The sequence below is a fragment of the Macaca fascicularis genome, chromosome 5, assembly GCF_037993035.2.
Source record: "Macaca fascicularis isolate 582-1 chromosome 5, T2T-MFA8v1.1".
NCBI classification, from domain to species: domain Eukaryota; kingdom Metazoa; phylum Chordata; class Mammalia; order Primates; family Cercopithecidae; genus Macaca; species Macaca fascicularis.
In genome coordinates, this window is record NC_088379.1 from 39114487 (window position 1) to 39141161 (window position 26675).

The window sequence follows — 26675 nt, forward strand, 5'->3', positions numbered from 1 at the left end:
TCAAAAAAAAGCCACCCCCTAAAACCAATTTGTTTGGAAATTCCGAATGTCCCTCAGAATTTATCATCCACTATGTTCTTCCTTAGCCACTGTAAGCTACATCCGAGTACCCAGGCAGGAAGTTTGAAGGTGGCTTTTGATTTCTAATTAGGATATTCAGACTCCAGCATCTCAACAGAAAATATGCAGAGACATTCTATCAACTTGTGACATACCAGGGGTACATGAATATTCAGGGCTCCACACTACTATATAATGCTGCATTTCTTGGTTTTATTTGAAACAGTGCATATTTTTAGCATTTTATGGTAGGATTTTACACTTGTCATTTACACAAATTACAAGGTTCTGCTTCAAGTTTTTAAAAAAAATTTAAAAATTCAGCCCATGTGCAGCACAAGAATATGCAAAACTACTTTACATTATACACACTTTTTATCAAAGGAGATACAAAATTCTGGCTTGTAGTTTTAGACAAATACAAGAAGCTTCAAACTAGACACAAAGGGTTAACATTAATTCTCAAATATAAGTCTGCACTTTTGTGTTGTAGTTCTCTGAGATGTGAATACCAAATTCCAAGGGATTTTTGTTTTCCTTCAAAAAGGAAAACTAAAAAAATTCCCGTAAACAAGTCCCTCCCCATCAGCTTGATCTTTCTACAATCCTGCTCTTGCTTCCCTTAGTGCCAGACACTTGCATCATGTTACAGAATTGGGGTGGGCCATTTACATCAGACAAAGACCAGATCCTTTTGAGTAACTCCTCTCCTGCAAAAATCTAAACAAGAATGTATTGATGCAGATAGTTCTGCTACATTTTGTTTAATATGATGTAACTCTTGGTAATCTAGTAAACTGACGCCGGGAAATTAATCAAAGGGAGGAAGAGACAAAGGTCCCTATCAATGCACTTTTTGTTGGTGACACATTGGAAACCTTAGGAATCAAGTTGTCTGATGCTAAGAGAACTTCAATCTCTTTCTAAATAGAACACACCTACTGACCGCTTGAGGAACTTCTCTGATACTTATGCATAGATACTCTTTTTCAGCATGTTGGAGGCAATATTTTATACTTTCTAAAGGGTTCTGAAGAGGCAATAAGGAAGAGTAGGGCTTTTTCTGCCCCTGTAAAGGTATCGTTTTCTATCATTGGTATCCATTGTTCCCTAAGCATCTTCTGATACCTAAATGTGTGTATATGCATATTTAAAATAATTACCCATCTTTCAGTCAATCAATACACAGCCAACTCTTGATTATCTATGAGAAACGTGACATTTACTCTCAAACTTCACTCTAACAGAATCATCCACCTTTGATACACTTCATTGTTTTACATCCCATGTACACTACAGCCTATCAAGACCAAGTTATAACACAAATGTTGTTTCCTCTGACCCATGCTAGGAATGTGTAAGGAAATGGAGTGAGCACATTCTGCTAGGGCTTTGCAGATCACCCTACAGTGGACAATGGGGGCAGGATAGAACTCTGGACATGAGAAAAGACAAATTTCACGTTCTTCCAGAATCAGGTCTTACATGCCTTCGTTATTTTGTTCTAAGTTTATGATTAAAATTAAAAACTGAGGCATAGTCACTATTTTATATAGATAATGGAGAGTTGACTGTCATCATGTAATGACTTTAGCTCTTTAACATGAAAAAATTCACAAGAAAGCATATGATAAAAAGATTAAAAAGACTGCCATGACATCTAGAAGCATTTATTTTATGCAAAAAACTTAAATATGATTATGTGTACACAAAAAGTGCACACATTACCTATGCTGAACAATGCTGAGACATAATATATTGATGCAAGTTTTCTAAAATAAACATAAAAATGAGCCCAGACCATCAGACAAAAGCAAAACACTTATTTCCCAGTAGCACAATGCTGAAAATTGATAGCAATCCTAAAACACCTCCAACTTTCCTTACAAAGCTGCCAAAGTCCAACTATTTTTTAAAAATTGACTTTTTTTTTACATTAATAAAAATCTGGTGACAAACATTATAAAACCAAATGCTGGACAGTCTTTACTCCTTTAAAATTCCAAATATTCCAACATAATCACAGGAGTAAAAACCATTTTAAAGTGATATGCTTTATGAAACAAACAACAATATGTACACTTATTGCAAATTATATTAAACTAAAATGAGGGGAAATCAAAATATGAACTGTTTACTACTTGCAAATCAATAATTTTAATTATTTTCTCACTCTGATAAAAATCAGAAAGCAACATTTATAAAATTGCCACCACATCACTTTTCATAGCAGGGAACCGAAATCTGTACATCTCATTTTTGCAGAAAAGTAGGCAGGCAGAAAGAATTATACATAAAAGTTTCCAAAAGGAAAAACAAAGAAATATTTAATCTGATCTCTTTTCTTTTAAAAAATTAATTCAGTAGACTTCTATTTTTTCCTGTGTAACATGGGAATTCCTGGCTCTAAAATGGATGAATTTTCATTTCAGTGTCAGTGTAAAGACATCTTGTTACTTTCTTTAAAATAAAAACTGCAGCGTGGAAATTAATGGTGTATTACGCATTTAAACTCCAGATAGGCAGGAACTGGAACCAAGTGTTAAGCAATTTGCTTAATTATTGACTTTTCATAAGAAAAGTCTAGGGGAAGGGGGAGAACAGAGTTGCTTTTAGCCTCTCTCTCAAGAGTTTCTGCTGTACATTTCCATCAGAGGACTTGTGGTCATGTGAAAAGGAAGTAATAGTTTCTGTAGTTTTCAAGGCAGAGAGTGTGTGTTCTGAAGTAAGCTTCATTTTCTGTTTAGGGACATTTGTGAATCCAGGTTTTTGCAGAAGCTGGAGCCTGCTTCTGTTTGGCCTTCATTTTCTCCCTCTGCGAATGTGTTTTTACCTTAGGGATAAGAATAGAATGCACAGTTAGAAAAGATGTGGAGAAGATATAAACCAAACTAAAATGATTTCATTTCTATAGTTATTATACAAAAAAAATTTTTTTTTTTAAACTTAAGCATCAGGCTCTCCCTCTTGTCACTCAGGCTGAAGTGCAGTGGTACGATCATGGCTCACTCAGCCCCAACTCCTGGATTCAAGTGGTCCTCCACGCTCAGCGTCCAGCCTGAGCCTCCCAGATCGCAAGGACTATAGGCACACACCACCATCGTTGGCTAATTTTTAAATTATTTGTACAGACATAGGGTCTCATTATGTTGCCCAGGCTGGTCTTCAACTCCTGAGCTCAAGTGATCTGGGAATTCACTATGCTTCTCAGATTCACTACGGGGATTACAGGCATGAGTCACCGTGCTTGGCATGTTATCTAAAATCCTTAAAAAGTTTTTTCATTTTTTCACCTGAAACTTGGTTTAAAGAGCCTTTCCCTAAACTATATAAAAACAAAACACCAATAAAGGAGTTTTTGTTTTCAATGACAGTGCTGCTATCCGATGCCCTATTTGCTTACAACAATAAAAGCTATTTATGACACTATGGCAAAATGAATTTATAAGAAGCAAAATAACTTCCGAGACTCCTGAGCTGGGTAAACATATACGTTTTAGCATACTAAAAACACCCCAACCAAACCAGGAGGAAAAATCAGCGTTTTTTTTTTTTTTTTTTTTTTTTTTTTAAAGAGATAAGGAGGAATTCCCCCATCGCATTTCCCTAATAGGGAGGGAAATTCTGATCCCTGGAAGCACAGGAGAGTGGGACATGGCCTCTTTCTCAACTCCTCTCACCTGCTCCTCTTTGGGAGGAGGAGGAACTCATCTAATAGATGCGATTGGGAAAAGGAACGAGCATGTTGGGTTTGGCTTCACCAAGATTTGTTCTTTTGCCCTGAGAAGTGCATTCTGGTTTGTCTGTGGCTGTTCAATTCAGCGGCAAGGCATTAGCAGCCCAACTTGCCTAATTCATTCCACATTTTTATTTATTTATTTATTTAGTTTTTTGAGATGGAGTCTTGCTCTGTTGCCAGGCTGGAGTGCAGTGGTGTGATCTGGGCTCACTGCAAGCTCCGCCTCCCAGGTTCATGCGATTCTCCTGCCTCAGCCTCCTGAGTAGCTGGGACTACAGGTGTGCACCACCAGGCCCGGCTCATTTTTTGTATTTTTAGTAGAGACAAGGTTTCACCATGTTGGCCAGGACGGTCTTGAACTCCAGACCTCATGATCCGCCTGCCTTGGCCTCCCAAAGTGCTGGGATTACAGGCGTGAGCCACCATGCCTGGCCCATTCTACATTTTTAATCAGCCTGATCAAAAAAAAAAAAGACTGTCTCCTTTTCAACAAATTTTACACCTAAAAGAGAAAGAAAGATATATTCCCAAACTCCTTTACTATGTACATATTTTATAAAGGTAACAATGCCAAAAGAGCTAAGTGATTATTACAATTCAAATAGAGACTATTAGTGATTATTATAATTCATAGACTATTAATTTGTTATACTATTTGAAGCAATTTTAACAATATGCTATTAAAGCTTTTTTTTTCCTTTCCTTTTTTTTTTTGAGGCGGAGTCTTGCTCTGTTGCCCAGGCTGGAGTGCAGTGGCATGATCTCGGCTTACCACAACCTCCACCTCCCAGGTTCAAGCAATTCTCCTGCCTTGGTCTCTTGAGTAGCTGGGACTACAGGTGTGCGCCCCCAAGCGCGGCTAATTTTTGTATTTTAAGTAGAGATGGGGTTTCACTATATTGGCCAGGCTGGTCTTGAACTCTTGACCTCGTGATCAGCCTGCCTTGGCCTCTCAAAGTGCTGAGATTACAGGTGTGAACCACCGTACTGGCCAAATAATTATTTACAAGCTGCCTGCTATACTTTCAGGAAGCTTCCCCTTCCTAGCCCTGAGTCCTCTGTATTTCCTGGGCTGCTCTCACAGACTTGTGAAAGACCCAGGTCACTGGAAGAGCCTCCTGGACTTGATTCTATGTACCAAGATGTACCAAGATGAATTGCCATCACTGAAAGCACTTGGCTTCTGAAAAATTTCATGTTATTTTGAGAAAAATTCACTTGTTACTAAAAAAAATTCATACTGAACTAATATATAGATGTTTAACACATGAGGATACACACTTGAGGATATATACTTAGGGGTTAATTTTGAGATATGAACCCACATGATGGGAGGAAACTTCAATATACAAATGAGCACAAAAACTCAGTAAATTCTTTGCTTTAAGAAAAACAAATTCTAAGATCCTTGAACACTCCCACACTAAGCATGCTAAACAAAACATGTTAATCCAAAGACTAGAAACCCACAGTCTGTTACCCTACAGATATTCTGTTTAAATTCAGATTCCTCAGAAGTCATAAATTTGGGGTTATTTTTCCACTGATGTTTATTGACAAGCTCATCTTCAAGGAAGAATTTGGCCTTAACTGTAAGCAAAACATACTCAAGAATCAGCAAATCTATTCAGAACATATTTTCAATTTAAAACATTAACTGTTTGCCCTTTGAATGATAGCCTTAACACAAAGAGCAAAAACAACTGAACTAAACTACTGAAATGACCATTCCTTCACTGGAAACTCAGAGACCCAACACTAATGTCCAGCTAATACTGTTGACTGTTCCCTGACCACAGTGAAAATGGCTGATTTTTATTGGTTTTATTGGGTGAACTAAACTAATTTTTGCAAAAGGACTAACAAGTCCAAATGCAGCCCAAAACATAAACAGGACTACTTACTGAAACCCACATACATGCAAATAGCTGAGAGAATACATTTACCACAAAAATCCGATCTAAAAATTCTAATGTTAACTTTACAAGTTAAAACCCTCAGCATCAACTCCCAGCTAAAACTGAGGCCAGTAGGATTTTGCGTATCCTCTCTCTGTTTTGGTGGTATAAAGTATCCTTGAACCATATAGGCAGGAATCAAGCTAAAAATAAACATTATTGACCTAATGTTGTGAGTAAAAAAACCTAGTAAGAGGAATTCTACAAGGGTTAGCACTTGCCACATATTAGAAGTTATGGCTGTGGTATTAAAATGGCTCTAGAAGCTTAACACATCAGAAATCTATCTAGAAGAGCTGAAGATGAAATGAAGTTAACAAACCTAAAGTGTAAATTGTAGTTGGCATATACTAGGGCCTCAAAAATGATTTTCACTAATTAATGATTAATCATAAAATATAATAGCAAATACCAAGTAATATAACTGGACAAGCTTTCTGGAGGTGGTGCTGGTGTGAAGTACCACTCTGGGGGGGATTCTGTACTCAGATCGACAAAAGAGCACCTATGAAAGACTGGGGTGAGGTTAGGAGGTAAGCTCTTTTAAGCTATTACTCCAGAGTTGTGATCAGAGCAGGAAATGATCATCTGGGAAGTGAAAAATAAAGCAAGTGAAAGGTGTGGAGAATCATGCAAGGAAAAATAAGACTGATAAATTGGGCATCTGGGGTTAGAATGCAGACACACAGAGAAGCACAAGTGTGCCAGGCCTTATTTATCAAGTAAAACCCAGGGCTGAACTTAGTGCAGCAATCCACATCAGACTCCACAAAGTAAGGCCCTTAAGGAGAGCTAATTCTATCATCCTAGGTTCATCTGTAGCTCAGTAATGTGTTTGACTGCTCTCAGGTTTGGCACCTCTATGTCTTCTCTTACCAGTTAGTTGGTTGAAACTGTAATGATATAAAACCTGAACAGGATGATCCTCACCAGGTCTCACGAAAATGCAGGTGGAATGTCAAATCACTCACAGGGAATACTAGCAGTTTATGAGAGCTATGTTTAGAATCTTGTAGCAAGGTGGAAGCTGCAGTTCCACATGAAATAAAAATAGTTAGCACTTTCAGGATTTTGACCATTCAACTGAAGGACATTCAAAACATCAGCTGAGGCTGGGCGCGGTGGCTCATACCTGTAATCCTAACACTTTGGGAGGCTGAGGTGGGTGGATCACGAGGTCAGGAGATCAAGACCAGCCTAACCAATGTGGTGAAACCCCATCTCTACAAAAATACAAAAATTAGCTGGTGTGGTGGCACACACCTGTAGTTCTAGCTACTAGAGAGGCTGAGGCAGAAAAATTGCTTGAATCCAGGAGGTAGAGGTTGCAGTGAGCCAAGATTGTGCCACTACATTCCAGCCTGGGTGACTCCATCTAAAAAAAAAAAAAAAGAAGAAAAGAAAAGAAAAGAAATTTCTGGCCAGGCACGGTGGCTCACGCCTATAATCCCAGAACTTTGAGAGGCCGAGGTGGGCGAATCACCAGGTCAGGAGATCGAGACCATCCTGGTTAACACGGTGAAATCCCGTCTCCACTAAAAATACAAAAAATTAGCTGGGCGTGGTGGCGGGCACTTGTAGTCCCAGCTACTTGGGAGGCTGAGGCAGGAGAGTGGTGTGAGCCCAGGAGATGGAGCTTGCAATGAGCTGAGATGGAGCCACTGCACTGCAGCCTGGGCGAGAGAGCGAGACTCCGTCTCAAAAAAAAAAAAAAAAAAAAAATCCAAATACTACATAAATTAATAAATTAGAGGAGAAACACAGCTGCAGCTACTGTTGTGAGCAGTATGTGAGGCAGACCAGATAAGTGACATGCTGGGATCTTAAGCCATGCCCTGTGTAGCACTAGCCAAGTGACCTGAGCAAAGTCCTTTCAGGTCTTCATTTCCTTACCGCTCATATAGTGTGGTACTTACTTCATAATGGATGTTGGCAGGTCAGATATCTGCTCATAAAACATTTCCTACTGTCACTACTAATACAGATGCCAGGCACCTATCACTCAGGCTGGAGTACAGTGGCACCATCATGGCCCACTGGAGCTATGAACACTAAGGCTCAAACAGTCCTCCTGCCACAGCATCCCAAGTAGCTGGGACCACACAGGTGAATACCACCATGCCTGGCTAATTTCTTTTTAAATTTTTTGTAGAGACAGGGTCTTGTTATAGTACCAAATACCATTTGAACTAATTTTTGTTAATTTTCATTTTTTTGAGACAGAGTCTCACTCTGTTGACCAGGCTGGAGTGCATTGGCATGATCTTGGATCACTGCAACCTCTGCCTCCCTGTTTTAAGCGATTCCCCTGCCTCAGCCTCCCAAGTAGCTGGGATTACAGGTGTGAGCCACCACGCCTAGCTAATTTTTGTATTTTTAGTAGAGATAGGGTTTCACCATGTTGGCTAGGCTGGTCTCAAACTCCCGACCTCAAGTGATCTGCCCGCCTAGGCTTCCCAAAGTGCTGGGATTAAAGGTGTGAGCCACCATGCCCAGCCCATTTGAACTTTTAATTTTTAAAAGTTTAACTTTTTTTTTTTTTTTTTTTTTTTGAGACGGAGTCTTGCTCTGTTGCCCAGGCTGGAGTGCAGTGGCCAGATCTCAGCTAACTGCAAGCTCCGCCTCCCGGGTTCAGGCCATTCTCCTGCCTCAGCCTCCCGAGTAGTTGGGACTACAGGTGCCCGCCGCCTCACCCGGCTAGTTTTTTGTATTTTTTAGTAGAGAAGGGGTTTCACCGTTTTAGCCAGGATGGTCTCGATCTCCTGACCTCGTGATCCGCCCGTCTCGGCCTCCCAAAGTGCTGGGATTACAGGCTTGAGCCACCGCGCCCGGCCAAAAGTTTAACTTTTAATTTAACTTTTAATTTTCACCCCAGTCTTGTTCTTGGCATTGGGTGTTACATTCAATTAAAGTATGCCACTTTCAAAAACATCTGATCTATCTCTCGGTTTTCCTCTCTGACCCTAAAATGCAAGGATATTGTTTGCATATACTACCAAAAGAGGTGAAAAAGATGAGTAGAGTTGATCTAATTTAACTGGTGATTATTTCAAATAAACTACTGTTTTTACTTAGTTACTAAAACTGTGTTCAGCTGGGTGCAATGGCTCACGCCTATAATCCCATTTATATAAGGGATCAAAAGCTATATAGCCCTTTATACCTGGGTTTCCTCCACTTTGAGGAGGAAATGACAGTACTGGGGAGAATGACAGTACTAAGCCACATAGAGTTGTTTTTGTTTTTTGAGATGGAGTCTTGTTCTGTCATCCAGGTTGGAGTACATGGTGCGATCTTGGCTCACTGTAACCTCTGCCTCCTGGGTTCAAGCAATTCTTCTGCCTCAGCCTTCTGAGCACGTGCCACCATGCCCGACTAAATTTTGTGTTTTTAGTAGAGAGGGGATTTCACCATATTGGTCAGGCTGGTCTTGAACTCCTGACCTCGTGATCTGCCCGCCTTGGCCTCCAAAGTGCTGGGATTACAGGTGTGAGCCATCGTGCCCAGCCATAGAGTCGTTTTAAGGATACCATGGGTTCACAAACAAAGAGCTTATTATTGAGCTTGGCTTATAATAAGCACTATATTACTGTTAGCTGTTTTTTAACACAGTAAGTTTTAAAATTGTGATAAAATATATATCAAATACAATTTATCATTTTAACAATTTTTAAGTACAGAGTTTAATGGCATTAAGAATATAAAGGGACTGGCGCGATGGCTCACACCTGCAATCCCAGCACTTTGGGAGGCTGAGGCAGGCGGATCACCTGAGGTGGGGAGTTCAAGACCAGCCTGACCAACAGGGAGAAACCCCGTCTCTACTAAAAATACAAAATTAGCCAGGGTTGGTGGTACGTGCCTGTAATCTTAGCTACTAGGGAGGCTGAGGCTGAGGCAGGAGAATTGCTTGAACTGGGAGGCAAAGGTTGCGGTGAGCCAAGATCACACCATTGCACTCCAGCCTAGGCAAGAAGAGCGAAACTCAGTCTCAAAAAAAAAAAAAAAAAAAAAAAAAAGAATATTAGGGGTCTGGCTGCCCAACACAGTGAAACCCGTCTCTACTACAAAAACAAAAATTAGCCGGGCGTGGTGGTGCACATCTGCAATCCCAGCTACTCAGGAGGACGAGGCATGAGAATCCTTGAACCCAGGAGGCAGAGGGTGCAGTGAGCTGAGATCTCCCCATTGTACTCCAGCATGGGTGACAGACCAAGACTCCATTTCAAAAACAAAACAAAAACCCAAAACAAGAATATAAGGGGTCTTCAAAAAGTTCATGGACAATGGATGTTATGAAATAATTATGCATGGATTTCAAAAAAAAATTTTTTTTTTGCACCAAAATAAACTCATACTAACTTGTTATATCTCAACAGGATCTAGTATGAAGCACTGAAAATGTTTGAAAAGTTTGAGGGCGGGGGCAGGAAGACTGCTTGAGTCCAGGAGTTTGAGACCAGCCTGGGCAACACAGCAAGACTCAAAAGATTTAAAAAGAAATTAGCCAGCCATTGTGGTGCACACCTGTGGTCCCAGCTACTTGGGAGGCTGAGGCAAGAGGACTGCTTGAGCCTCAGTGCTCTCATAGAACAAAGTGACCCATGATGGTGCCACTGCACTCCAGCCTCAGTGACAGAGTGAGACTGGTCTCTCAAAAAAGTTGTGCAGAGACCGGGCACGGTGGCTCACGCCTATAATCCCAGCACTTTGGGAGGCCGAGGTGGGTGGTTTGCCTGAGGTCAAGGAGTTTAAGACCAGCCTGGCCAACATAGTGAAACCCCATCTCTACCAAAAAAAAAAAAAAAGTAAAATAAAATTAGCTGGGTGTGGTGGCGGGTGCCTGTAATCCCAGATACTAGGGAGATGGAGGCAGGAGGATCGCTTGAACCTAGGAGGCGGAGGTTGCAGTGAGCTGAGATCGTGCCATTGCACTCCAGCCTGGGCAACAAGAGTGAAACTCCGACTCAAAAAAAAAAAACAAAAATGTTTGAAGAGAGTCCCTATCAGAGCAATAGGAATTCTGCTAAAATTGAAGCAAGAAAAGCATCAAATGTCTGGTGAAGCTTGGGTACAAGAATGGTGAAATCATTGATGCTTTAGGAAAAGTTTATGGGACAATGCCCCAAAGAAATCAGTAGCTTAAAATTGGTAAATTTTGTGTGTGTGCGTGTGTGAGACAGGGTATCCTCTGTCAACCAGGCTAGGGGGCAGTGAGGAAGTGGCATGATCATGGCTCACTGTAGCCTTGACCTCCCAGGCTCAGGTGATCCTCTCACCTCAGCCTCTGAAGTAGCCAGGACTATAGGCACACACCAGACAGCTGGCTAATTTTTCTTTTTTTTTTTTTTGTAGATATGGGGTTTTGCCGTATCGCCCAGGCTGGTCTCAAACTCCTAGGCTCCAGTCATCTGCCAGCCTCAGCCTCCCAAAGTGGTAGGATTATAGGCATGAACTATGATGCCCAGCTGGATAAATTGCTTCAGGAAAGGTTGAGCCGATGTTGAACATCATGCCCTCCACATTAATTTATGAGGAAAAAAATTCATCTTGTTTTTGCCAATTCAAGAGGACTGACCAAAAAAAGCAGAAACAATAGTCAACACTGTGGTCATTTCAATTGGTTCAGCTTACAAAATTCTGACTGAAAAATTAAAATTAAGCAAGCTTTCTACTCACTGGCTGTTAAGACCCTTTGCACCTAGATCAGCTGTAGACAACAGCAGAGCTTTTGATGGAAAGTCTAGACAAGTAGGATCAAGATCCTAAAGCACTTCTTCAAAGAACTGCAATGGGAACTGAAACATGACTTTACCAGTACAATCCTGAAGACAAAGCACAATCAAAGCAATTTAGCAGGGCATGACAGCATGTGCCTGTAGTCCCAGCTACTAGGGAGGTTGAGGCTGCAGTGAGGCAAGACCACGCCATTGCACTCTAGCCTGGGCAACAGAGTCAGATATTGTCTCAGAAAAAAAGGGTACTAAGAAGTGAAAGTGGTCAAGTGATCCAGTGAAAGGAAAAGTAGACTGGTCAAGAGTAAAGGTCATGGCAACAGTTTTTTGGGATGCTCGAGGCATTTTGCTTATTGAGTTTTTGGAAAGCCAACAAATGATAACATCTGATTATGAGTGTTCAATCAAAGTCAAAGCTTTAGCAGAAAAATGCCCGGGAAAGCTTCACTAGAGTCCTCCTCCACCATGACAACACTCTTGCTCATTCCTCTAACCAGACAAGGGCAATTCTGCAAGAGTTTCCATGGGAAATCATTAGGCATCCCGCTTACAGTACTGATTTGGCTCCTTTTGACTTCTTTTTGCATCTTAATCTTAAAAAAATCTTTAGCCGGGCGCGGTGGCTCAAGCCTGTAATCCCAGCACTTTGGGAGGCCGAGACGGGCGGATCATGAGGTCAGGAGATCGAGACCATCCTGGCTAACACGGTGAAACCCCGTCTCTACTAAAAAATACAAAAAACTAGCCGGGCGAGGTGGCGGGTGCCTGTAGTCCCAGCTACTTGGGAGGCTGAGGCAGGAGAATGGCTAAACCCGGGAGGCGGAGCTTGCAGTGAGCTGAGATCCGGCCACTGTACTCCAGCTCGGGTGACAGAGCGAGACTCCGTCTCAAAAAAAAAAAAAAAAAAAAAAAAAAAAATCTTTAAAGAGTACCAATTTCTTTTGGTCAATAATGAAAAAAAACAGTTTGAAATGGTTAAACGGATGCTCAGTTCTTTGGGGATGGACTAAATGGCTTTTATCATTGCTTACAAAAGTGTCTTGAAGTTGATGGAGCTTATGTTGAAAAATAAAGTTTATGTTTTTATCTCTTAACTCCACTTTTCCATGACCTTTCTGAAGCGGTCAATTATTTATATTATGTACAATCTTTACCACCATCCCTCTCTATAACTTTTTTTTTTTTTTTTTTTTTTGAGATGGAGTCTCGCTGTGTCTCCCAGGCTGGAGTGCAGTGGCGTGATCTCGGCTCACTGCAAGCTCCGCCTCCCGGGTTCACGCCATTCTCCCGCCTCAGCCTCCCAAGTAGCTGAGACTACAGGCGCCCGCCACCACGCCCGGCTAGTTTTTTGTATTTTTTAGTAGAGACGGGGTTTCACCATGTTAGCCAGGATAGTCTCGATCTCCTGACCTCGTGATCCACCCGCCTCGGCCTCCCAAAGTGCTGGGATTACACGCTTGAGCCACCGCGCCCGGCCCCCTCTCTATAACTTTTTCACCTTCCCCAACTGAAACTCCATCCCCATTAAACACTAAAGCCTATCCCCACTACCCTCAGTGTCAGGCTCAGGCAATCCTCCCACCTCAGTGCCCTGAGTACAGGCACACAACATCATGCCTAATTTTGTATTTTATTTATTTTTGAGATGGAGTCTCACTCTGTCATCCAGACTGGAGTGCAGTGGCACAATCTCTGCTCACTGCAACCTCTACCTCCCGGGTAGCTGAGATTACAGGGGTATGCCACCACACGTGGCTAATTTTTTTGTATTTTTAGTGCAGACAGGCTTTCACCACATTGGTCAGGCTGATCTTGAACTCCTGACCTTAAATGATCTGCCCACCTTGGCTTGGCCTCCCAAAGTGCTGGGATTATAGGTGTGAGCCACCGCATCTGGCCATAAACATTGCCACTGAGACTAGAACACCATCACAGAATACCGTATTCTGAATGACACGCTGCCCATTGATCTACTACTGGCATATTTAAGATCTCTAATGTGCCTTTTCACTCTGTAAAGAGAAGGCCAAATGCCGTTTGATGATACTGGGGCACATAGTGCAGCTAAAAGCAAAGCAATGCATTTTACAATGCTGTAAACAAGAGAAGGTCTAATTGCTACTGAAAAAGTTTTCAGGGTTCAAGTGTGTATCTGTTTTTTATTTTTTTTAAATTTTGAGACGGAGTCTCACTCTGTCGTCCAGGCTGGAGCATAGTGGCCGGATCTTGGCTCACTGCAACCTCTGCCTCCCAGGTTCAAGCAATTCTCCTGCCTCAGCCTCCCGAGTAGCTGGGACTACAGGTGCATACCACCATGCCCAGCTAATTTTTGTATTTTTAGTAGAAACGGGGTTTCTCCATGTTTGCCAGCTGGTCTCAAACTCCTGACCTCAGATGATTCGCCCGCCTTGGCCTCCCAAAGTGCTGCAACTGCAGGCATGAGCCACTGCACCTGGCCTCAAGAATGTATCTGTACGTTTTAGTCAGATGGTACAGGGACAGCTAATGGTAGGTAAGGTCAGGTGGCTTAGGTAACCTGTGTGTGATGATTAGTACTTTTTTGTGTGTAGGTGAAGAAAAGGACAGATCTCTTGAAACTGTTTAGAGAATTTTGGCAATCTCCAGGGAAACATTCAACTTCTTATAACTGAAAAATGTATGTTAAGGGGTAAGAAAACTAGAATTCAAAACAGTAACGATAACAGTTGGGCATTTATTTTGTACTAGGCCTTTTGCTAGGTGCTTTCTTTATATTTACTGATCCATTTAATTCTTAGAGGAACCCTTTAAGATACATACTGTCATACTAATGAAAAAGGGAAGCAGAGGTTCAATGAAAGTCCAGGTTTGAGAAGAAAGTCATGTAAAATTTGCCCCTAAGACTGGCTTTCATTACTACACTTACTAGTTAATAGAAGCAGAAGTGAGGAGAAACACACTAGTACTCAGATCAGGTTTGAGCCTTCTGGATCAGATGCCATGAGAGGATGCGAAAGGTTGCCAAGAGGGCACTTAGATGATGTAGAAATTTAATAGTTCAAAATTTCAGAATTTCATAAATGCTAATTTTTTTGTTTTTTTTGAGATGGAGTCTCACTCTGTTGCCCAGGCTGGAGTGCAATGGCGCAATCTCTGCTCACTGCAACCTCTGCCTCCTGGGCTCAAGCAATTCTCTTGCCTCAGCCTCCTGGGTAGCTAAAATTACAGGTGCCCATGCCCATGACCAGGTTTTTTTTTTTTTGTATTTTTAGTAGAGACGGAGTTTCACCATGTTGGCCAGGTTGGTCTCAAACTCCTGACGTCAGGTGATCTGCCCGCCTTGGCCTCCCAAAGTGTTGGGATTACAGGTGTGAGCCACCGGGGCCCAGCTCATAAATGACAATATTTTAAATGTTTTTATACATATGCTTCAGTGACTTTTTTTTTTTTTTTTTTGGAGACAGAGTCTCCTTCTGTTGCCCAGGCTGGAGTGCAGTGTCGCAATCTTGGCTCACTGCAACCTCTGCCTCCTGGGTTCAAGTGATTCTCCTGCCTCAGCCTCCCAAGTAGTTGGGATTACAGGCACGCATCACCACACCTGGCTAACTTTCTGCATTTTCTTTTTTTTTTTTTTAATTTTAGTAGAGATGGAGTTTTACCATGTTCATTAGGCTGGTCTTGAACTCCTGACCTCAGGTGATCCACCCACCTAGGCTTCCCAAAGTGCTGGGATTATAGGCATGAGCCACCGCGCCTGGCCTGACATTGAGTTTTATAAAAATAATGAAGCAGGATAGTGGGGGTATCCTGAGCTGATCAAATCTGGGACTCTTCCCTAGAAGGAACTCAAATACCTGCAGTCTAATTTCAGGGGTAAATGAGTTAGGTATGTAAGGAAAAAAGGAGGACGAGTTAAGTTCTAAGGCCAAGGTGAAAGGAGCCACCTTCTAGATTTCCAAAAGGAAAAGTCTGAAATCTCAGCCCAAGAATGATCAAAGATGAACAGTTTGGTAAGCTGTTTCTCTGGGCAGGGTGGGGAAGATGTAAGTTGTTGACCTGTGTTAGAATTAATGAAGAATTAAAGAGTGGGGCCTATTACCTATTGACATTTCATGACTGTTTTCTCCATTATGGGAAATTGTATCCAAAAGGTAGCCCTTATTTTATGTAAACCTCTGCAACCACTTGAAAGGCACTAAGCGAAAGAAATACTTGTCTTGTTAACGAAAATAGAAATATCAAAATACCATATACTAAAAAAAATTACACAAAGAAAAAAAGATTTTTCTGCAAATTCGTGCCTTAAAACTGGAGGTTATGAGGTAATAACAGATGCTATTATAAACTGACCCAGGAAAACCAGATGCAGGTTTCACTCTCAAATGCTTAGGTGTTGGGGTGACTGGCACTAAGGATATACTAGGAATAAAACAGAATGTCTAAATTCCCACTTCAGGAAGAATGGCATACATTACCTTTGTAAGTCAATTTGTCTTTCTGCTGGTGCTGCCTTTTTGGCTAAATCTTGCAGTTTGGGTGCTTTGGCATTACCTGCTTCCAAACCCCCAGGGCTCTCCTGACCCACTGCGGCTCTCTTCCTTCCCTTGTTAATAGGTTTATTTAGATCATCATTTTTGGTTGCATTGCCCTGAGATTCAGACTTGGGTCGACGTCCTCTCCTGGGTTTGGAAGGGGCAGGTGGTCCCGATTCATCTATTTTCTCATCTGTTTTTTGTTGGATATTCTCTGCACCAGCTGCTGTTACTGTTCTTTTCTTTCCTCGGTCACTGCTGATGTTGCCCTGGGTAGCCTGATCAGAATTAATTTCCTAAAAAAGCACAAAACAATTCCATAAACACAAATTCCTTAAATATTAATAATCTCTATTAGAAAAGAGTGTTTTGAAAGTATTTTAAAGGAGTCTGGATTCGAGGGCTTCCAGTTAACTGCTTACATCACATTAGGAAAGTAAGCTCCTTGAGGAGAGTGACTGTGTCTGGTACCCACCATGGTGAATAGCATATATAATGTGCTCTATAAATGCTCACTAAAAAGCAAAGGCTGGAACAGTGGTTCACGCCTGTAATTGCAGCACTTTGGGAGGCTAAAGCGGGAGGATCGCTTGAGCCCAGGAGTTCCAAACAATCCTCGACAACATAGTGAGATCCTATCTCTACAAATAATTTTAAAAATTAGCTGGGCATGGTGGCTCATGCCTGTAGTCCCAGCTGCTTAGGAGACTGAGGTGGGAGGAATGCTTAAGCCTGGGAGGCTGAGGTTACAGTAAACAGAGATTATGCCACTGGACTTCAGCCTGGGTGACAAAGGGAGATCTTATCTCAAAATAGTAATTGCAGGCCTGGCACGGTGGCTCACACCTGTAATCACACCACGTTGGGAGGCCGAGGAGGGCGGATCACCTGAGGTTGGGAGTTCAAGATCAGCCTGACCAACAAGGAGAAACCCTGTCTCTACTAAAAATATAAAATTAGCCAGGTGTAGTGACCCATGCCTGTAATCCCAGCTACTCGGGAGGCTGAGGCAGGAGAATAGCTTGAACCTGGGAGGCAGAGGTTACAGTGAGCCGAGATTGCACCATTGCACTCCAGCCTGGGCAACAAGAGTGAAACTCTGTCTCGGGAAGAAAAAAATTGCAATAATAAAAATATAAAGCACAAATAGTACTTGAAAAATAAAATTTACTTGGTTTTGTTGTTACACTCCATCCAAATGAAAGGTTCTTCTTATTGATGGTATGTACTAAATCTGTCACTTTTTAAAAGAAAAGTATTTTCAGAATTCTACATGCTATTAATGTTTTCTTTGTCTATAAGTACATCTAAGTATAATAATCTTTGTAGTTCTGTAACGTGAAGTTCTTTAACTTTTCATCTCATCCCAGTTGCAATGAGCTGAGATCATGCCACTGCCCTCCAGCCTGAGTGACAGAGAAAGACTGTCTCAAAAACAAAACAAAACAAAACAAAACACAGAAATTATTATTTTAACTGACATAATTCTAATTGATTAAAGAGAAAGAGAGTAATACAATCATCGAAAAAATTAGATTAAATCTTTTTAATTAACTAATTTTCATTTTCCCCAGAAAATATTCCCAGAAAGACAAGGGAAAATAAATGACAAATCTTCCATGTTTCAAGAAAATTTAGTTCAAAGAAAATTCCCAGGAGTAACAATTTAAGTGAGAAAACCCACAAATCAGTGTTTTACTTTAGAGTTTCCTTTTTTTTTTTTGAGATAGGACCTCGCTCTGGTTGCCCAGGCTGGAGTGCAGTGGCGCAATCTCAGCTCACTGCAGCTAAAGTCATTCTCCCACCTCAGCGTTCCTAGCAGCTGGGACTACAGGCAGATACCACCATGCTCAGCGAATTTTTCTATTTTTAGTAGAGATGGGGTTTCACCCAGTTGCCCAGGCTGTTCTCAAACCCCTGGACTCAAGCAATTCACCTGCCTCAGCCTCGCAGAGTGTTGGGATTACAGGCGTGAGCTACCGTGCCCAGCCTGGAGTCTCCTTTAATGTTAAGCCTCACTTTGGTGAACAGATAATCCATGAAAGGACAAGAGTAAGATGGCTTGCAGGAATTGAACTGTGAAAACAATACATAACGGATCAGAGAAGAAATATGCAAAGTCATCTTCGGGAATGATGGCGACTGCTGGACATAACGAAACAGATCAACAACACGACCAAGTATTGGTCTAAACACGATCAAGGTTTTAACCTGGAGTAGGAACCACTTGTTCAACTGAAAGTTTAATAGGTGTGGGGGTTCTTGGGCATAGATTGAGGAACAAAACAGGTATGGTTCTTCATATAGGTTAGTACGGTAGGTAACTGATTTTTAAAAAGGTAAATACTTAAGCACACACCTGTGTGCTAACAGGGTAAAGAAGCTGAGTTAGATGAGACAAGGATAACAAGTTTAAAATGGGCAAAATATGAACAGGCAATTTACAGAACAGCACATCAAATGGTCAATAAACATACTGGCAGTCAGAGAAATGCAAATTAAAGTAGCAGGGCATTAGATCTGGTAAGTGGAGACAGAAAAAAATTCAAATGAATCGTGAAACATGTTGTTGTTGGTATACAGAGAAGAAAGTACTCTCATACCCTGCTGCTAGAAATGTCAAGTGTTCCAATCTCTCACGAAACCAATATGGAAATATCTAAAAGCTCTAATGCATTTATCCTTTGACCCACTAATACTACTCTGAGATATTCAGCCCACAGAAATAAAAGCACCAGTAAGTGTGCTTCTGTATGTGTGTGTGTGTGTATATATATATATATGTCTTTTTTTTTTTTTTTTTTTTTGGTGACGGAGTTTCGCTCTTGTCATCCAGGCTGGAGTGCGGTGGCACAATCTTGGCTCACTGCAACCTCCGCCTCCCAGGTTCAAGCAATTCTCCTGCCTCAGCCTTATGAGTACCTGGGATTACAGGAGCATGCCACCATGCCCAGCTAATTTTTTGTATTTTTAGTAGAGACTGGGTTTCACCATATTGGGCAGGCTGGTCTCGAACTCCTGACCTCGTGATCTGCCTGCTTCAGCCTCCCAAAGTGCTGGGATTACAGGCGTAAGCCACTGCACCCGGCTGCTTGTGTGTATATTTTATTATTTTACACACAATAAGTTTATAAACAATATTTACTGTGACATCATAGTAGAAAAAAAGGGAAAGTATATGTGTATACAAATGTGAAAATAAGATTAAACTGTTGAAAAAGAAAAAAAGAGGGCTGGGTGCAGTGGCTCATGCCTGTAATCCCAGCACTTTGGGAGGCTGAGGGAGGCAGATCACCTGAGGTCAGGAGTTTGAGACCAGCCTGGCCAACATAGTGAAACCTTGTCTCTACTAAAAATACAAAAATTAGCTGGGTGTGGTGGCAGGTGCCTGTAATCCCAGCTACTCGGGATTCTGAGGCAGGTGAATCGCTTGAACCTGGGAGGTGGAGGCCACAGTGAGCTGAGATCATGCCATTGCACTCTAGCCTGGACAACAAAGTGAGACTCTGTCTCGGAAAAAAAAAAAAAAGAAAAAGAAAAGAAAGTTGAAATAAGGGTTTGGAGCAATATTACAGATCAAGCTGAAAGGAAGGTTTGGATATAATAGAAATTAGAATTTAAATTTCCAATTTCAAAATTACATAGACTTTTAGGAAAAGGCCATAAAGGTAACAGATTGCTGGTTGTACTAGATAAACACTTAGGCCTTTGCAAATGTACCACCCTTTAGTAAGTATTGTAAGTATATGATGTAACTCAATGTCTATGGCAATATGCATTTTTGTATGTAAGTTTGTTTAAGTCAAGACTGCTTAATTTTACAAAAGGATCCCACAATATTCTAATCTATTGGTATCTGGATTCTAAGAATTTTGATAGTAAGAGGTAACTTGTTACCTGAATCCATTGACATGCTGTGTTTCAAACCCCAAGCAAAAAAGAGTTTAGATAGCAAGAGATTGATCTAAAAATGTAACCTTGGGTGGGCATGGTAATCCCAGCACTTTGGGAGGCTGAGGTGGGTGGATCATGAGGTCAGGAGTTCAAGACCAGACTGGTCAAGATGGTGAAACAACATCTCTACTAACAACACAAAAATCAGTCGGGCACGGTGGCAGATGCCTGTAATCCAGCTACTTGGGAGGCTGAGGCAGGAGAATCGTTTGAACCCAGGAGGTGGAGGTTGCAGTGAGCTGAGATTGTGCCACTGCACTTTAGCCTGGGTGATAGAGCAAGACTCCATCTCAGAAAGTATCCTCATGTAGCTGAGTTCAGAAAATGAGAGTTTGGATAGGAAAAGTTAAGCTACTGTGGTGTAACTGCATAATCCTAGTATATTTCATGTATGCAAGGGTAATACCTAAAATATTTGATGACCACCGTAAGTATATGGCGAGCAATAAAAAGATAAGCACTTCAAGAATATGATCCTGGGTGGCGGGGGAGGGGGGATACTTAATAGTATTTTCAAGCCATTCTTACTGAGATAAATTACCAATTTCATAACAGTTGAGTCAGACGCGGTGGCTCATGCCTGTAATCCCAGCACTTTGGGAGGCCGAGGTGGGTGAATCACGAGGTCAGGAGTTCGAGACCAGCCTGGCCAACATAGTGAAACCCCGTCTCTACTAAAAACACAAAAATTAGCTGGGAGGCCGGGCGCGGTGGCTCAAGCCTGTAATCCCAGCACTCTGGGAGGCTGAGGCGGGCGGATCACGAGGTCAGGAGATCGAGACCATCCTGGCTAACATGGTGAAACCCCGTCTCTACTAAAAAAAATACAAAAACCTAGCCGGGCGAGGTGGCGGGCGCCTGTAGTCCCAGCTATTCGGGAGGCTGAGGCAGGAGAATGGCGTAAACCCGGGAGGCGGAGCTTGCAGTGAGCTGAGATCTGGCCACTGCACTCCATCCCGGGCGACAGAGCGAGACTCTGTCTCAAAAAAAAAAAAAAAAAAAAATTAGCTGGGAATGGTGGTGCGCACATGTAATCCCAGCTACTCAGGAGGCTGAGGCAGGAGAATTGCTTGAACCTGGAAAGTGGAGGTTGCAGTGAGCCGAGATTGTGCCACTGCACCTCCAGCCTGGGTGACAGAGTGAGACTCCGTCTCAAAAAACAAACAAAACAAAACAAAACAAAAACAACTGAATAGAAGACCAGAGAAATCAAGCAACCTGCTCTAGCCAACACACAGCCAGTGAGTAGCAGAAAAAAGAGGCAAAAGTCAGATCTGTGTGATGCTCCTATCAATTATGCACGACTCCTTTCTCTCCTGTCAAAAAATTAAGAAATTGGGTTGGGCATGTGAGATCCAGTTTCAAAACAAAACAAAATTGGGTGGTATAGTTTAAAGATCAACAAAAAAGTCAAGCACGGCTCACGCCTGTAATCTCAGCACTTTGGGAGGCTGAGGCGGGCAGATCACCTGAGGTCAGGCATTCAAGACCATCCTGGAGTGGCATGATCTCAGCTCACTGCAACCTCCACCTTCGAGGTTCAAGCAATTCTCCTGCCTTGGCCTCCAGAGTAGATGGGATTAAAGGTGCATACCACCATACCCAGCTAACTTTTGTATTTTTAGTAGAGATGAGGTTTCACCATGTTGGTCAGGCTGGTCTGGAACTACTGACCTCAGGCGATCTACCTGCCTTGGCCTCCCAACATGTTGGGATTACAGGTGTGAGCCACTGCGCCTGGTCTTTTTTTTTTTTTTTTTGAGACAGGGTCTCACCCTGTTGCCCAGGCTGGAGAGCAGTGAGTGGTGCAATCTCGGTTCACTGCAACCTCTGCCTCCCGGGTTCAAGTGATTCTAGTGCCTTAGCCTCCCAAGTAGCTTGGACGGCAGACAAGTAATTTTTTGTACTTTTAGCAGAGACAGGGTTTCACTTCAAGTGATTCACCAAGTCTCACTCTTGTCGCCCAGGCTGGAGTGCAATGGCATGATGTTGGCTCACTGCAACCTCCACCTTGAGGGTTCGAGTGATTCTCCTGTCTCAGCCTCCCGAGTAGCTGGGATTACAGGAGTGCGCCACCACACCCAGCTAATATTTGTATTTTTAGTACAGACGGGGTTTTACCATGTTGGCCAGGCTGGTCTTGAACTCCTGACCTCAAGTGATCCACCCACCTCTGCCTCCCAAAGTGCTAGGATTACAGGTGTAAGCTACTGCACCAGGCCAAAATGAACTTTTAAAAACACAGTAGAAACAAAGTAAAGGGCTGATCACTGGTAGGAATCAATAAACTTTTGAAAGATTTCAAAAACTCTCAATTCCTATTTTTTTTTTTGAGACAGAGTCTTGCCTCCTGGGTTCAAGCAAGTCTCCTGCCTCAGCCTCCTGAGTAGCTGGGATTACAGGTGCCTGCCACTATGCCCAGTTAATTTTTTTACTTTTATAGAGACTGGGTTTCGCCATGTTGGCCAGGTTGGTCTTAAACTACTGACCTCGTGATCCACCCACCTCAGCCTTCCAAAGTGCTGGGATTAGAGGCGTGAGCCAACGTGCTGGGCCTCAATTCCTATTCTTTAAAATAGTTGAAATGGGTAGTATAGGAAAAGGATACCATTATGGGTGACCACATAAATTTTTTTTTTTGGAGGTAGAGTCTCTCTCTGTCACCCAGGCTGGAGTGCAATGGCGTTACCTTGGCTCACTGCAATCTTTGCCTCCTGGGCTCAAGAGATTTTCCTGCCTCAGCCTCCCGAGTAGCTGGGATTTCGCTGCCAACCACCACGTCCTGGTAATTTTTTTTTTTTTTTTTTTTTAGTAGAGATGAGGTTTCACCATGTTGGCCAGGCTGGTCTTGAACTCCCGACCTCAGGTGATTTGTCTTCCTTGGCCTCCCAAAGCGTTGAGATTACAGGTGTAAGTCACTGTGCCCAGCCAGACCACATAAATTCTTATAAAATAAAGTGGATGGAGGTAAGCCGAATCATTTTTGGAAAGTAACAAAGTATAGCCAGGGGTGGTAATACACACAAGTTTAAAATGTAGCATGTGGATTAACATGTTGGCTATAGATTTCTTACCCCTATGGAAAAACTGTCATAATCTCCATGGAAAAAATCCACTTGTTAAATTTTAAAACTGGCCGGGCGCGGTGGCTCAAGCCTGTAATCCCAGCACTTTGGGAAGCCGAGATGGGCGGATCACGAGGTCAGGAGATCGAGACCATCCTGGCTAACATAGTGAAACCTCGTCTCTGCTAAAAAAATACAAAAACCTAGCCGGGCGAGGTGGCGGGCGCCTGTAGTCCCAGCTACTCGGGAGGCTGAGGCAGGAGAATGGCGTAAACCCGGGAGGCGGAGCTTGCAGTGAGCTGAGATCCGGCCACTGCACTCCAGCCTGGGTGACAGAGCGAGACTCTGTCTCAAAAAAAAAAAAAAAAAAAAAAAAAAAAAAAAAAAAATTAACTTTACCTTATTCTTTACTGGGTCAATATTCTTTACAGGTGTGACTGAAATAATCCTCACAGGGTTCTCTTCATTTTCACTAACTCCAGTTTCTGCTGCCTCTGAACTCTGTTCCCTGTTTAAGACAAATAAACCAAGACTTCATATTTCCATGAAGAGAAAGTTCACTCTCTCACCTAAACCAATAAAAAAAGGCTTAGGATGGTTTCGAAATTTGGACAAATGAAGCAACAATAGCAAGACTCGGATATTCTGTAGTTATAGACTATTGCTTTAAAAATACCATTTTCCGGCCGGGCGCGGTGGCTCAAGCCTGTAATTCCAGCACTTTGGGAGGCCGAGACGGGCGGATCACGAGGTCAGGAGATTGAGACCATCCTGGCTAAGGCGGTGAAACCCCGTCTCTACTAAAAAAAATACAAAAAACTAGCCGGGCGAGGTGGCGAGCGCCTGTAGTCCCAGCTACTTGGGAGGCTGAGGCAGGAGAATGGCGTAAACCCGGGAGGCGGAGCTTGCGGTGAGCTGAGATCCAGCCACTGCACGCCAGCCTGGGCGACAGAACAAGACTCCATCTCAATAAAAAAAAAAAAAAACATTTTCCATTTAGCTTTGATAAAGTGGTATCTATTTCCATTTTGTCTTAATAACATTAAGACAGAAATGACTGCCTAAGACTACCTGATAAAAGGGTTAATTGTCAAGAGACAAAATAATACAACTATTGTAAACTTTATCTTTTGGGAATAGAAAATCCTAAAACAAAAATAAAACCACAGACCATAGTATAGTTGTCATTTCCATAGTGTTCTACAAAAAAGGGGGCTGTCAGAAGAGGCTATTTGGTAGGTAATTGAGGCCCCACTATTCTTTAAACCACATTAATTGATTTTATATCTTGGGCTTCATTTTTGCAAAAAGTGGTTTAAAACATCACTGGTTGAGTTTATTCTTAAGATTTCATGTGTAAGAACAATATCTATAAAAACCACAATATTAAACGTTCCTACGAGTAGAGTCAGAAATGATAAAGGTTTGACGTGACAGCCGGGCGCGGTGGCTCAAGCCTGTAATCCCAGCACTTTGGGAGGCCGAGACGGGCGGATCACAAGGTCAGGAGATCGAGACTATCCTGGCTAACCCGGTGAAACCCTGTCTCTACTAAAACATACAAAAAACTAGCCGGGCGAGGTGGCGGGCGCCTGTAGTCCCAGCTACTCGGGAGGCTGAGGCAGGAGAATGGCGTGAACCCGGGGAGGCGGAGCTTGCAGTGAGCTGAGATCCGGCCACTGCACCCCAGCCTGGGCGACAGAGTGAGACTCCCTCTCAAAAAAAAAAAAAAAAAAGGTTTGATGTGACAGATATCCTAATTACCCTATTTGATCACTATACATGGTATGCATATACCAAAATATCACAAACACCCCATAAATATGCACAATTATTATGTATCAAAATAATTATGTTTATGAAAAAAATTGCAGGTAGAAATTCTTATGTAGTAGCTAATACACTGAATACTTAGTATGTTAAAACAAACATGGAATATTTTTATAAGTGGAAAATGTTAGAACAATGTAAACTTATCCTATACTTTTAAAAGAAACAGGGTCTTACTCAGGCTGGAATGAAATTGTGTAATCATACCTGATATAGCCTAGAACTCCTCGGCTCAAGTGATCTTCCTGCCTCTGTCTCCTGAGCTCCCAAGTAGCTGGGACTACAAGTGTATGTCCCCATGTTGCCCAGGCTGGTTTCGAACTCCTGGGCTCCAGTGATTATCCTTCCTCCGCCTCCCAAAGTGCTGGGATTACAGGTGTGAGCCATCACACATGGCCTTTTCTTTTTTTAAAGAGCCAGGGTCTTGCTTTGTCACCCAGGCTGGAGGGTAGCAGTGGCATCATAGCTCACTTTAGCCTTGAACTTCTGGCCTCAAGTGATAATCCTGCGTTGGCCTACTAAAGTTCTGGGATCACAGCCGTAATGCACTATACCCAGCTCTCCTATACTAATTTGAGTTAAAAATTAAAAAGCATTTCATTTTATTTAAAAGTTATGTTTTCATAGTTTTCCTAAGCGTTGAATTTTCTTATGTATAAAAAATAAACATTTTGGGCCAGGCGTGATGGTTCATGACTGTAATCCCAGCACTATGGGAGTCCAAGGCGGCCAGAGACTAGCCTGGCAATCATGGTGAGACCCCGTCTCTACTAAAAATACAGAGATTAGCTGGGAGTGGTGGTGTGCGCCTATAAGCTCAGGAAGCTGAGGCACGAGAATCACTTGAAACCGGGAGGTGAAGGTTGCTGTGAGCTGACATCCCATCACTGCACTCCAGCCTGAGTGACGGACAGAGACCCTCTGTCTCAAAAATATTAAAAAAAGCATTTTGATATAAATTGGTTGTATTAATTCTTATATTATTTTCTGTTAACTTTTCTACACACTTAGAATGCTATATATTAATAGTTTCAAAGTGTGCAGTACACTCTTCATTTCCTCATTGAAAATACTAAAATGTGCCTGGGTGCGGTGGTTTGCACCTGTAATCCCAGTACTTTGGGAGGCTGAAGTGGGTGGATCACTTGAGCCCAGGAGATTGAGCCCGACTTGGGGAAGATGACGAAACCCCATCTTTACGAAAAGTACAAAAGAAAATTGCCTGGGGGTTGGTGGTGCATGCCTGTAGTCCCTGCTACTTGGGATGCTGAAGCGAGAAGATTCCTAGAGCCCAGGAGTCTGAGGCTATGGTGAGCTATGATCCTGCCACTACCCTCTAGCCTAAGCAACAAAGTGAGACCCTGTCTCTTAAAAAAAAAATAATTACATAAAATTGAGAAAAAAATAAAATACTGGCTGGGTGTGGTGGCTCATGCCTGTAATCCCAGCACTTTGGGAGGCCAAGGAGGCCAAGGGGGTGGATCACCTCAGGTCAGGAGTTCGAGACCAGCCTGGCCAACATGGTGAAACCCTGTCTCTACTAAAAATACAAAAATTAGCCCAGCGTGGTGGCAGGCACCTGTAATCCCAGCTACTCGGGAGGCTGAGGCAGGAGAATCGCTTGAATCCGGGAAGTGGAGGTTGCAGTGAGCCGAGATTGCACCATTGCACTCCAGCCTGGGGACAAGAGCGAGACTTCGTATCAAAAAAAAAAAAAAAAAAAAAAAAAAAAAAAAAAGAAAAAAGAAAAAAGAAAAAGAAAATACTAAAATCCATCAATATTATTTTGTATCAGAACACCTCTAACGACAGAAGACTATTTT

At 42.3% G+C, this 26675-nt stretch overlaps 1 protein-coding gene across 2 annotated transcripts in view; it reads right to left on the reverse strand.

Annotated features, from left to right (window-relative positions):
* Positions 1–253: 253 nt before the first annotated feature.
* Positions 254–26675, reverse strand: part of PDS5A (PDS5 cohesin associated factor A) — a 170405-nt gene continuing 143983 nt past the window's right edge. The window contains exons 31-33 of one of the 2 annotated variants that reach the window (XM_045392268.2): positions 23422–23530; positions 15947–16299; positions 254–2893 (exon numbers count right to left, since the gene is read on the reverse strand). In XM_045392268.2, coding sequence (XP_045248203.1) covers positions 2890–2893; positions 15947–16299; positions 23422–23530 — 466 coding nt within the window. In that variant the 3' untranslated portion in view covers positions 254–2889. The remainder of the gene's footprint in view (positions 2894–15946; positions 16300–23421; positions 23531–26675) is intronic. The other variant, XR_012434793.1, reaches the window with a different exon arrangement.